We start from the raw sequence: 12,879 nt of genomic DNA, 5'->3' as shown, positions 1-12,879 counted from the left end.
CCACGCCTCAGGGCAGGATCTCCAAGCAGCTCTTAGGGTAGTGCTGGAGCACCAGCAACGGGAGGTGTTTGCCATCTAGTGGCCTTGTGAGATCAGCTTCGGCATGAGCCTCTCCCTCTGCCTTCTCACAGTGCTGCAGCCCTGATGTACAATATTTGATTCTCTCCCCTGTCTTTTCCCAAGACCTGTAAGGAAGGTGAAGAAAGGTCAAAGAGGAGATAAAGCTGGGTTGTTCGGGTAGAGTGAGTCAGCTCTGATTTCGTTCTGGTCTGTCTGGGCTGGCCTCCAGAACATCAGGAGTCAAAAAAAAAAAAAAAAAAAAAAAAAGCAAATCAAGTTTGCAAATAGGAAGCAAGGGCTTTCCTTCAATCCCTAGGGCACAAGGGCTCATTTTTGCTCAAGGAAGTGGTTAAAAACATTTTCCAGGCTTCTCACAATGAAGCAATATAAAAACTCCTTAAGCCAGGAGGGGAAACCATTCTCCTGGAAGCCTTCACTGTTCACAGTGTCCTTAAAGGCAGAGCCTGCACGTGAGCTGCTGTAGAGGGCTTCCCTCAACACACCTGTCCACCTACACCTCAGAGTTCAAGAACCGTAGGAGTCTGGGTGAGGAAGCAAGCATATGAGAGGGTGTTTGAGTTTGATCTGCTCAAGCTAAGAGCAAAGGGGTATCAAGGCCACAATGGAGTTCTACATTTCATACTGATTGAATTAGGAAGGCAAGAAATGTTAGCCATCAGAGCTGTATCCAGCTATGCTGTTTAAGCAGGAACATGGCAGAGACATGTCATCCATGTCTACAAGACGACGTAACATAATAAGGTGTGTGTCAGGGTTGCAGCTGTTGCCTCTTGTGGCACAGCACAAAGCTGGTCGTGGGTCTGGTGAGGGCAGGGAAAGAAACGAAGAAACTTCACAAAGTTTTATTTGAGGGCAGTTAGTTTACAGAGAAAAGCACTACAAGTACAGCTTCTGTGAGTGTTTGCATCTACTTTCTGGAGTTCACTGAAGGCAATCTTTATGAAATGGGAGTGAAATTACATCCCTTCACTGGGCCTACACTTTACTAGTTTGTTTTACTCCCCTATTCTGCTTTACACATTTCAGCAACAGTCACTGCCCTAAGCACCAATACCTTCTTCCCTTCAGAATGCATTGCTACCAAGGGAAGGTAATGGTCGTATTAGTTTCCATTTTCTCCCTTGCAAGCCTTACACATGACAGCCTTTGTGAACTGCTGCTAACTGATCTATCAAGATAGTCAGAAAATTAAGATAAAGCAGTGGGCTGTTTCAGTGAAGGGGCTTCTGCCTTCCTGAGACCCTTTGCTGTATATTGTTAGGAATACAGCAGGAACTCAGAGGTTACAATAGAGAAGGAGCAGTTCCTTCATCCAGGGCATAATGCAAAGGTGGGAGGTAAAAGAAAGCAGAGGTTTCTTTCTGAGCCTGACCTGGCCCTGAGTTACAGGAGGTGACAAGGTCTTCAGTCAGTGGGAAGTAAAGATGCCATGGAATCCATAAGGCATTTGCACTGGGACTTCTGCTCGCCCCAATTCTCTGAAGGTCTCTGCATCCAAGACAAGCAGAAAAGCACTTTGGTTCTGCAGGATAAAAAGAAAGCTAGAATGAATGCCCAGGTTGAACTTCATTCCACTGTCCAACCCACTACATCTGTCACCCACAAGGGAGCCCAAATGTACAACCAGGCCATATGGTCAGGTACAACCAGACCATACAGACTAAACCTGCAAGACAGTTGGCCAGGAGCACTGATAATCACAGATGCCACTCAAGAAACACCGACATTCTAAGGTACACTCCTACTTGAAGTTTGCCTGGCTGTACTTGGCAGTTGCAGAGGCACACACCTTGGGGAGCATGGTGCTAGAACTAGCTGCCAGAGAGCCTCAAATTCAGTTTTGTGGTTTAGAAAGTATACCTACTATATGACTGACAAACTAGTAGCAATAAGTTACCTCAGTGGGGGAGACCACAACAGACAAGATGACTCCACCGTCTTCTGCCATGGCATTAGGCACTGGCACAAACACAGGCTCTGATGGGTAGGATCCATCCTCCTGCCAAATCTAGCAAGCATAGTAACATATGGATGTGTTTCATTTCATTAATACTTGTCTACTACAGTTAGCAGAGTTGCAAGTTGGAGTGCTCCCCACAAAGATACCTAGGCATACTCTGTGCTCCAAGAAACATATAGTTCAACCTTTTAATTAACTCCTTTGAGTCCAGTAGTATGATGGTGCCAGTGTTGCAACAGCATGCCCATTGTGTCAGGCATCATGCAAACAGAAGTGAAAAGGATTCCTATTACTTGTTTCATCCAACAGTTTTCACTGGCACAGGTATAAGCTACGAGCTCAGAAAACACCACCATCCTAGCTGGCACAGCCACCTTCACACCACCCTAGTGCAGACCATGTTGTGCCCAGGCAGTGTGGAGAGAGAGGTGCCATGCCAGCAGAGAGATCTATCACCATCACCAGCTGAGGGCATAGCTGCTGCTCCTGTTGCAGGCAGAGCCATAGCACCCAAAACTGTGCTGAAGGAAGGCATTCTTACTGCAAAATGAGTATCTGGAGCAGAACAATTTCAATGGGTGTGTCTTTCTGAGGATTCCTAACTGTATCTAGCCTCCAGGAAAGTCTCTGATTAATAAGCATTTAACACTTTGGAGATCACTATTTCCTGCTTAAGGGAGACACAGGAAAAATCCCAGCTTGAGTTTGCAGTTGGAAATATCCTAAACTTTGTTTCTTGCCTGAGTCATAAATACTTTGGCAGTTCATCTGCAACTGCCTATGCTTCTAGGGTATTTTCTGTACTGTCTGGTAAGAGATGACTCTTCTTTGGCCTAGAAGACACCTGCATACTTTATCCAACCCTTTCTGTTCCATCATCTGTCTAGGAACCTGGAGTGATAGCCTCTCCTGTTTCGTAAGTGTGCCACATTCATAAGGTACTAGGCGAGAGACGAAATTAGGAATCTTATCTCAGACCCGTTTGAACAAAGACCCCTAAAGGGTAAAGTGACTAGCAAATGACGTATCTTCAAGGCCAGTTCAGTGGAATGACTCCCATTGCTGAAAAAAGATAATCTCCATTCACCTTACCTTGAAATTCTTGGTCTCCACATCAACCTTGATCAAGGAATCTCCAACCAAATGCTGAAAACCACATCCATAGAAGTAACGGTACCTCCTACCATTATACCGAGAGTAGTTGATCTGGGGGAACTCCAAGCCCCCAACCTTTTCAAAGCCCTCAGGGTGGAGATTTTCATGTGTGCACCAGACCTAGAAGTAGTACGCATTACACGAGTGTCAGTTTAGCTTTGACTGGGCAGAAGACCTGAGTGGTCCCACCAATCCACTGACCAATCCCACCAATGATTGTGGAGACGAAATGTTTAAACATGAGCCTGACATTGCACTGAGGCAGGTGGAAGCACCAATTCTGTCTCCCTTACCTGTTTCACCCAAAGATATTTGGTGCAACTCATCATCGCAGACCTTGGAAACTTTAAGGATCAGTGTAATGTGAAAAACAGGAGCAAGTCCATGTAGTCCTACACTCCTAGCTCCTGCTGTTGCAGGCAATCTCACCATAACCATAAATGCAATTATGTAAGTCTTTAACACATACCTTGCCATCTGCATCTTTCACAGCCCTTGCCAATGTATAAGACAGAGGATTCAGATTCTTCCCCACAGGTGTGTCTGAATTCACATTCAGTGGGAGAACAAAGCGACGAGGGAAAGCTCGGGATATTGAGTCATAAATCTATTACAGAGACAGAAAGTTATGGTGATGAAGAGAGGACAATGGCATTTCAGGCTAAGTGCTCTTTTTGGACACAATTCTGAAGTTTTAGATATTCCTCCTACCCCTGAAATCTTCTTCTTTCTATTATGTGTTTTACCAAGTTCTGGTAAGGGATCTGCTTGTTCCAATACTTTACAGTAGAAAACAAAAAGACAACCACTTAAAGGGGTCAGCATTGCTTTCACATAATTAATCCTGAGTTGGGTATGCAAATCACTCAGGTATCCTCCAAATCCAGCATTGGGACAATATGCTGCACTGTATTTTATTCAGTTAAAACAGACTTACATTGATCCTTTTTACAGCCTGTCCACATATGTCCCACTGACTGTGTGACTTAGGCCCTTCTTGCCCAACCAAGATCATGACCTAATAGGGGGATTACAGAAAATGGGACCTCCATAGCACTGAGCAAACAGAGGGCATACCCCTGCTGGAAACCCACCCTCTACAGCCCTATTGGTGATTAGTGGCAGTCCCACTTTGGAAGCCTGAGACTGAACAAAACACTGAGAAACTTCCACATTATTTTAAATAATATGAACCATTCATGGAAGAAGAGCTTTATAAATATATAAGCTGTATGCAGTTACATAGCTTCAGAAGAAAAACTGCTTGATTGTAGACTGTCTCAGATCTTTGTGGGATGACAGCATAATACAGACACCGACCATACTGCTTGCTGTTAATCTCGGAGCGTAAATGTTGGGTCTCTGTCAAATTAATGGAAGGAAGGGCTTGTCCAGAGGATGACTGGAAATATCTGACTAAATGCTCTACATCAGTCTCTGGAGGAGTATCCATCTCCCCTGGATGATAAGGAGAGCAGAAGGAGACTACTGTACCTCTGTTCAATACCTGAGGTTAACCTGCATGATTTTCCTCTTCCGTTCTCAGGCTCATATAGACTTCATGTTTGGGAAGTCTAGGATAGTGGTGAATTTACTTGGGGAGCAAAGGGGAGCACAAACTAGCAGCCCCCAGTATGGCAGACATTCAGCGGGTTGTATGAGGGGAATAATTCCACCATTGCCACTGAAGTTCTGTTCAAGCCAAGGTTAGAACTCATAACACTTCCAAATATTAAGCCTTCTAAGTAAAATAGATTGCAAGGACCCTGTTTTGGTGTTTTTCAGTTACTTCAATCTGTAACTCAACAGTTCAACACGAAACTTCATTTTAATCATATGTGTTAATCTTGAAACGGTATTTTTAAAGCTTTTTTGTTTTATGTAGCCACAGTAAACTAATTAGTTGCCGAACTCTGCCAGACATACAGTTTAGTCAGCAAGCAAAAGCACTAAGCATGATTTGGGGAAAACAGACAAATCATGCTCAGGCATGCCTTACTCTTTCGGTGTGTAAACTGAAGATTCTGTTCTGAAATTACTTGCACTCATGTGCTTGTATACAATTTAATGGCTATGCTACTTGTCCGTTACAGAACATGGGTGTTGGAAACACATGCCTAAGGGCACCTTTAGACAGATCAGATTATATTTCTTTTGTGCTCAGAGAAGGCTGAACAGAAGCTGGAATCCGTTTGCAAAGCAAAGCAGAACAAAATGTCCCTGTGGGGAAACAGCTATACACTTTTCAGATCAGACTTGACTTACTTCTAGACAGCTCAGAACGTAGACAGAGGAAGTTCAGATTTGTCTGAACATGTAGAAATGCCTGCCCTTCACCCACAATACAGTGGGTTTCCAATAAGCACATCTGCAATACAAGAAACTGAAAGCACCCCCACTTTTCCAATGTATGACCTATGCAAAATAATGCCTCTTACATGGCCTTAAGTGGTGCTTTTGACACAGCTGGACATAATAAGTGATTTATGAGTACGTGCTGTTGTGAGGTGAATGTGAGGAACATGTAGGTATTTCTGTGATGTTTCTGTTTCTGTCATTTACGTAATAAAGGCTGGTTTTCTGAACTAATGCCTTCAAACAACAGGGTTTCTTTTTCTTTTGCCCTTTAAAAGTAATGCAAAAACTTATTTTGCATATTTTCTCAGGGGAAAAATTTTATTACACAGGGATATGGAAAATAAGTATCATTAAAAATGAGAGTTTAAAACAGAAGTACATTCTGCCAGGCTGATGGAGATCTGTGTCACACACCAGTTTTAAAAGTTTCAAAGAAACGCTCTGTGGAGATTATCCGGTAAGAGATGTAAAAGCAAAGAAAATAACAACATATCAATAGATCATAATTTTAGTTTTTCCATATAGTCATGGTTCCTTTCCCCAGTTCACATCCTCTGCCTTGTGGTCCCCCATAGTGTTCTCCATTCTACTAACCTGAACCTTGCCTCAGAGAAGTAACTCAACCAGCATGGGGCCCCATCAGATCCTATGCAACACAAACGCAGAGATCTTACCTGATCTAGACCTTCCCCACTCCTCCGCAGATTCTGAAGTTTGTAAGTAGCCAGAGTTGTTCCATCATCCTGGCAGCACAGATCAAGGACCACACAGCCATGATCTTCAAAGGCATTGATTTGATGGAAAGTAGCAAAGGGCTTACTGTACCACTGCCCTGGCAGCACCTACAGTGACCATAAGAGAGGCTATAAGAGAGGCTAAATTTCCTCTCTAAAGATCCTAGCCACAACTCAAAGAGTTTTCTCTTCTCTCCCCCATTTCATTCCCCACTCATTTCCTGGTATTTGTCATGTGCCCTTGTGTTACTACAGAATGGCTGCTTTAAGCCAGTAAGTAGGCAAAACCAGATGAAGAAAAGCCAAAATGTAAAGCAGCTCAGGATAGGCCCCTTACAGTCATGACTCCATCCCTATAGCATCATTCCCAGGCTATGACTGACCTTTTTATACTCTGTAGTTCTTGGAAACTGCATTTTAGTCCCTGTGCTGCAGTCCCAGGAACCCCAAACTGCTTATTTCTGCCTGTTCTTTTAGGGCTGGCAAAGAAATGAATCAATAGAGAGGAAAATGCCTGAAGTAATGCCATTTCTAATAAACCTCCGCCCATGCTTATAAAGCCTATATTACAAAAACTTCTGGATTGATCCATACAGCTATCTGTGGCTGCTACCCAGCACTCTTCTCCTGGGATCCAAGATTCCAGCTACAGCTGCACAGCTGCTGGAAGGACCAAAGATCCACCTACCTCCCCAGTGTGCTTATTGACCACATGGAAGTAAGTATTGTACTGAGGCTCCCAGCTTATCCCCTCAGAAATGGCTTTCCCACGGAGTTTGGATGTGATAATCTGCAACAGATTAAGCTTGATGGGTTGCTCAATGAAAATGATGTAGTTTTCACTCATTCCTGAAAAAAAGAAGGAAGGAGATATCATCTGAGTATTAGGCAAATGAGATGATAAAAAATCTCGGGGGCAGAGGGCAGTGAACAGCCCTTTCTGCCTCACAGTAGGCTAAATCCACAGAGTTTGAGATAGAAAGCATTCTTACCAAAGCTGTGATAGTAGGAGGGTTTCGTCTTATCCATTGGAGCAATGGAGCACAGCACTTTCGCTCCCTCTAACGTGTCATTACAGTTTGACTTTTGTGGAGGGACCTGAATGATATTATACGTAGACCCTGGAAAGGAGAAAGGGTGTTCAACACCACTGAGATGTGAGACTGGCCACATTCCTGAAACCAAAGTCGGGCTCTGTTCCCTTCTATTTTCCTAGAATACTAGGAACCACGGTCATAGCTAAACTGAGCAGAAAAAAAAAAGCCAGTTATCAAGGCAATAAAACAATAAACAGAGGATTACCTAGCAAAAAAGAAGCTTGGAAGGAAGTAGAAGGATCTTCTCAGTTTGACAGACTGCCATCTAATTTTACTGTCTGCAATGCATTCCTTATGTTAACTTAGAGTATCCTATAATAACAGCATCAGGAAGAAAACCGAGGTCATAGCTTGTGTATCAAAGGAAATGAAAACTTTGAGCCTTGGTGATGACTGATGCTCATTTAATAAATCTGAGCATATGGGCAGGAAAGAATGGCATATTTGAATAACAATCTATAGTTTGATCTCTCCAGCTGAAAACAGCATGTGCTGCAAAGCTAGATATTGCTAAAGCCAAAAGGAAATGAAAGCAGCAAGAATGAAAAATGATCAAAACTGGGCAACTGTTCAGTGAACTGGAACCAGCCTGAGGTATCATAATAAAGGGCAGTGGCTGTTTTCACAGGCCTCAGGCATCTGAAAAAGAAAGCTTTCACGTAACAAACGGTGAATCCTAGCTCTGAGCAGCCATGTTGATGCAACTAGATCCCAACTAGATGTAATGCTCCTAGTTTTGGGAAGAAGAAAAAATGTCCCAGAAAATTCAGCTTTGTTGTAAGATACCCAGGTCACTGTAATAAATTCCACCTTCTCTCCTGTATAAACCCTTATGGTCCTTATCAAAAGCCAGTTATTGTAAGTGAAAAACATGTGGCTAATTGTAAAAATTCTTCAGATAAGGCTTCAGTGCTGGATGAGACTTTAAAAATCGTTCTTCTGTTTTCCATCAAAGCTTGGGAGGGTAAGAGGGAAAGCTGTTGGATATTCACTGGCCAAAGTCAGAAGCATCTGAAACTAATTGCTGAGAGAAGCCATTTTTATGGGACAGACTGACACCCTGAAATAAGAACTAATCTGGTTTGCCATCATTTTGACACAAATAGAAACAGCAATTTCAAGGTCTCTTTAGACACTGCAGTTTCTTCAACAGCTGCTCCTTGAAGCAGCAGCAAGAAGCAGCCTGTACACCCTACCCACAAGCCAGGCCTGTTCATGCCCAGTCTTACCATGTTTCCCATAGGAATTGCCCATGTTGTATGTTGTCCCATCAGACTCATAATGAGGATGAGCAGTGGCCCCATTCACTGCAACAAATTTGCTCCAGTCTACCTGCAAATGCCAAAGATTCTCAGTCAGTACAGAAGTTTTCTGTTGCTCTGTAGCAAGCCACAGTCTTTCTAAATGTTGGTTTTGTGAAAGTCTGAGGAAGAATAGCTTGAAGAGTATGGCCCTAATGTGGGATCTGGACTTAAGCTTTCATTTTGCTGGCAATCTTCCTGAAATCCTTGAAAATCAACAATGTTTCTCTCTGTGTTAGTCCTACCAGTAAAACGGGACTACTAGCACTAGCCATTTCTCTGGGAGACACGAACATTACTAATGGCAGGAAGTGCTGACACGGTGGGAATGTTGCCCATATGAGCATTTTAGCTACAATCCCATGTAATAACCACAGACAGACATGTGTAAAGAGACAGTCACTGCACCAAAAAATCACCAGGTTTTTTGAAAGCACCCATAGCTAATTGACAGTGAGTATTACTTTCCTCACAGAGAAAATGGTTTGGCTTCACTGTCTACAGCTAGAAGGAACAGTTAGGGCAAAGGTACAATTGTGAGTACTGTTAACATATATTCCTAGTTCCTGCGTTAGGGTGTGGTTTGGGCTTAGACAGTGGAGGGGATGTGTTGGGAAGAAAGTCTGAAGGAAAAAGTTGGAGGAAGATCAATCCATGCATTGAAACATTAAAGCATGAAAGATATGCTTCTTTTCCAGAAGTCTAAAAAAATGGCTTTCAAGTATCCAACCTGAGACCCTTTGGAAGGCCCCAGTAGAAAAGAGCGCCACACCACCAGAAGCTTAGAAAACCATATCCTCTTAAGGCATCTCAAATTGGAGAGTTTAAATGTGAAATCATCCCTTCCATTTCTTCACTTAGCCAAAAAATACCAATCTGCACCTAAAAAGTGGCTTAAGGGGAATTTTTTTTTAATGCAACATGGCTCAACAGAGCTGAACATTCAAAGTAAAAATACCCATGCATCTTCTCATCACTGCGTTATGGTTTCCAAAACAGATAAATTGGCAAATCATCATACTCTCCATTTCAATATGCAAGTAGCATGCCATACTTCATAAACAGAGTTTCTTCATGGCTCACAACTGATCCTGTAGGGAGGGAGGGACTCCTGGAATACGTCCCTCGAGATCTGAGGGTGTGCCGAGCCTGGTATTTTGTGGTACTAAATAGTCTGTGGTAACATGCAGGCACAGTAGTTAATACTGACTCAGGAATGGCAGAATCCTTCCTCAGTCCTCCTCACAGTTGTCCAGCCCAGCAAATACCCAAATCCCCTCTAAAGGGTGCAGGCAGGGGGACATATAGTTTATGCTGTCATTTCGTAAGTCATATTCTTCCTTCAAACACAGCCACTCTCCTGTGAGATGACGCACAGAACATATGGGAAGACTTCTCTGACATTTTGTTTGTTTACTAGCATTGGAGAAAATAAAGTGGCAGCTGAACTTTGACTTGACTTTACATTGACTTCACCACCCATTTGCAACAGAGGTTTTGGTCAAGATTTTGAAGGGTCGTTTTTGGGTGTTTAAAGCTGGGGGTGTAAGAAGGAGATAAAGGGAACAGATAGGAAGAATGAAAAGAGAGGGCAAGAATACAGATCTGAGACAGTGATGTTAACTTCTTCCTGTATGCACTGGTAGGTACAGACAAGTCCAGACAAGTAGTGAGTGCATTGGAAGAATGCCAGCTGTACCCAAACGGAAATGAGTCTATATCTGTCTCTCCCCTTGCTTGCTACAGTGGGCAGTGACTGAATCTTCACTCATGAGAGCTGCCTTATTGCTAAGTAGATTTTTCAGGGGCTTGAGCACACCATGAAGAGATGCTTATGGCTATGGCCCAGAGCTGTACTGATCATTTCTTTTGGAATCTGGGTTCCCCCTTGCTGCTCTTAGAAACAGCAAGGAGTTATTCTCCTGTACAATAAGCTAATCCCCTTATCCCACCTGCCCACACCTTCTCCTTTGCTTCAAGCGTTTCCGGGTCCACTTTGTACATGAAGATGTTCTCATTGCAGACATAATAGTCTCCTTTATACACAACGTAGTTCACATTTGCATTGTCACTTGGTTCTGAAATGAAATCCCAGAGTTGTACACAGCTCTGTTTAAGCTCAAGTACATTATAGCAAGTTAGACATGTTTAAACAAACAAACCCATTTGCAATTACACTAATCGCTCTGTGACTGATTAGAAATGCCTCACTAATCTCAAAGGCATTCAGGAAACTGCACAGGTGAGTTCAGAACAAATGGATAAGGACTGGTTCTTGTGGAAATCACTGCAGTGAAGCCAACATAATCCTCATACTTTCATATGCCCTTTGTTTCTGACCTCTTATTTCTTCATATACCGCTCCCCTTCCTCCCTAGCCAAAGTCCTCTCCTGTGACAGCCATATGAAGAGTGCCATGTTTGATTTACAGCATTGGAAACGAGAGGCAAGACTTGAAGCTACAACTTGGGCTGAGGGGAGGGCAGGGATGCTATTTGTGTGACAGGGCTTGGACAGGGATTGCTTCTTTCCTGTTCTCTTTCTCTTTAAAACTGAGTCAGGGAGACACCTTTTGAGAGCTACATGCACAGGACAACCAGAGCTGTTCTTGCTACTCCTAGGGGAGATGAGACTCGCTAGCCAGGGGGCTGAGAAGAGCTGAGGAAAAAGTGATTCCCCCAATTGAACATTCTGTGTGTGGTGAACACAGAGCCTGAAGTTGGTGCAGGAAAAGCCCAGAGGACAGGCCTTCTTGTAGTGAGGAATATCCTACATGTGTGTAAAGAGTCAAATAGGCAAGGGTGTGCAGGAACAACCTGCTGGAGCTTGGATGGGGGGTGTAGATAGTTCTGAAATTTATTGAGAGAGCTGGGATGGGGTGGGGAGTTGGGGAGCTAGGCAGACCAATGAGTGAAGGTATGAGCACCTTTGAAGAGACCAGATGACATGGCAGGACAGGATCCATCTCCTCAGGGAAGATAAGAAGCAGAAGATGGTCACACAAATGAGCAAGAAGTTGCAAACTTTAGGTCTGTTCTGGTTTTAGTGGAAAGAATTTTGCTTGCATTTAAGCCTATTTCTTTCCCGACATACACAGAATCCTACACACAATGGTACTTCCATTCCTGTGCAATACCATCGCTCTCTCTACTCATATCATCTCCTGCACCTTAGTACAGGAAGGGAAGGATTAGCCCACTTACCCTACAAGCTTAGCAAGGCAAGGTGTTCTAAGGGCAAAGCTGTGGCTCAGGTAGAACGGCAGATTGTAATGCTCATTATCAGGACTGCACAGGGTGTTCTTTGGCAAAATATTTCTGTTGGAAATTTGCAACAAGCTCTGGAGTTGAGTGAGCTGAAGTGGCACTAAAACATTAAACTGAATGTGCCTCTCCCAGCTAAGTCTGACACCAAGTTGCAGTTGTTGTTGTTGTTGTTCCAAGGGGTCATCTTCTAAGAGAAACATGGGCTCAGAATAGGCCTGCCAGACTTCCTCACATCTCCCTTTAAACCTAACTAAAAGTTCCCCAAGAAAATTTCAGAACATTTCTTGTTTCTTAGAAACCCTCTTACGTGGCATCTCAAAGCGTGACATGAAGCGACCAAAGACACTCTTGCATGGGTCTGGCATTGCCAGTGTCCCAAATTCTGAGACCACGATGCGGTTGTGCTGGCTGTTAGTCATGTAGGCACTGCTCTGTAGAAACTTGCTCCGGTATGTCACTGTGCCATTCTCCAACTGGAACTGATGCAATAGGGCCATGCCATCAAACCAATGGTTAAATCTTCAAGAAGAGACAAGTAAGAGAACAAGAGTTGGGCACTGTATGATGTTCTCCTATACTGTTCCCTCTTGCCTTTAGGTTTGTTATTGTTTGAAAAAAGCTAATGCCCATATCCCACAAACACTTAAACATGCATAGCCTTGTGATGAGTCTGGGAAAACATTTGAATTGAGTGAAACAAATCAAGTGTATTTGCAGCTGTGGGACCTGAAGTTAGATGCTGACTTTCAGTGAGACTTGGGCACCCTATATTACTTTTGAAAGTGGACCTCAGGGACTTCTGAAAATGCTACATATAAGCTTTTGGGGGAAATAATCTTTACGGGTAAACCAATCACTCTGCAGACTTCTGCATAGGGAATAGAAATTGTGCTTTACTGTACAACAAGAATAGAAATTATTACTGAA

The 12,879-nt window shown here is 43.3% G+C and overlaps 1 protein-coding gene across 2 annotated transcripts in view; it reads right to left on the bottom strand.

Moving 5' to 3' along the window:
* Positions 1 to 1,489: 1,489 nt before the first annotated feature.
* BCO2 (beta-carotene oxygenase 2) overlaps positions 1,490 to 12,879 on the bottom strand; it is a 29,270-nt gene continuing 17,880 nt past the window's right edge. For both annotated transcript variants that reach the window (XM_075723292.1, XM_075723291.1), the window contains exons 4-13: positions 12,260 to 12,471; positions 10,649 to 10,764; positions 8,615 to 8,717; positions 7,281 to 7,409; positions 6,977 to 7,137; positions 6,229 to 6,396; positions 3,666 to 3,803; positions 3,134 to 3,316; positions 1,979 to 2,089; positions 1,490 to 1,603 (exon numbers count right to left, since the gene is read on the bottom strand). In XM_075723292.1, coding sequence (XP_075579407.1) covers positions 1,490 to 1,603; positions 1,979 to 2,089; positions 3,134 to 3,316; positions 3,666 to 3,803; positions 6,229 to 6,396; positions 6,977 to 7,137; positions 7,281 to 7,409; positions 8,615 to 8,717; positions 10,649 to 10,764; positions 12,260 to 12,471 — 1,435 coding nt within the window. The remainder of the gene's footprint in view (positions 1,604 to 1,978; positions 2,090 to 3,133; positions 3,317 to 3,665; positions 3,804 to 6,228; positions 6,397 to 6,976; positions 7,138 to 7,280; positions 7,410 to 8,614; positions 8,718 to 10,648; positions 10,765 to 12,259; positions 12,472 to 12,879) is intronic.

Source organism: Pelecanus crispus, chromosome 19, assembly GCF_030463565.1.
Source record: "Pelecanus crispus isolate bPelCri1 chromosome 19, bPelCri1.pri, whole genome shotgun sequence".
Taxonomy (NCBI): domain Eukaryota; kingdom Metazoa; phylum Chordata; class Aves; order Pelecaniformes; family Pelecanidae; genus Pelecanus; species Pelecanus crispus.
The sequence above is the reverse complement of the archived record's forward strand: the minus strand, read 5'-3'. Positions and strand labels throughout refer to the sequence as shown.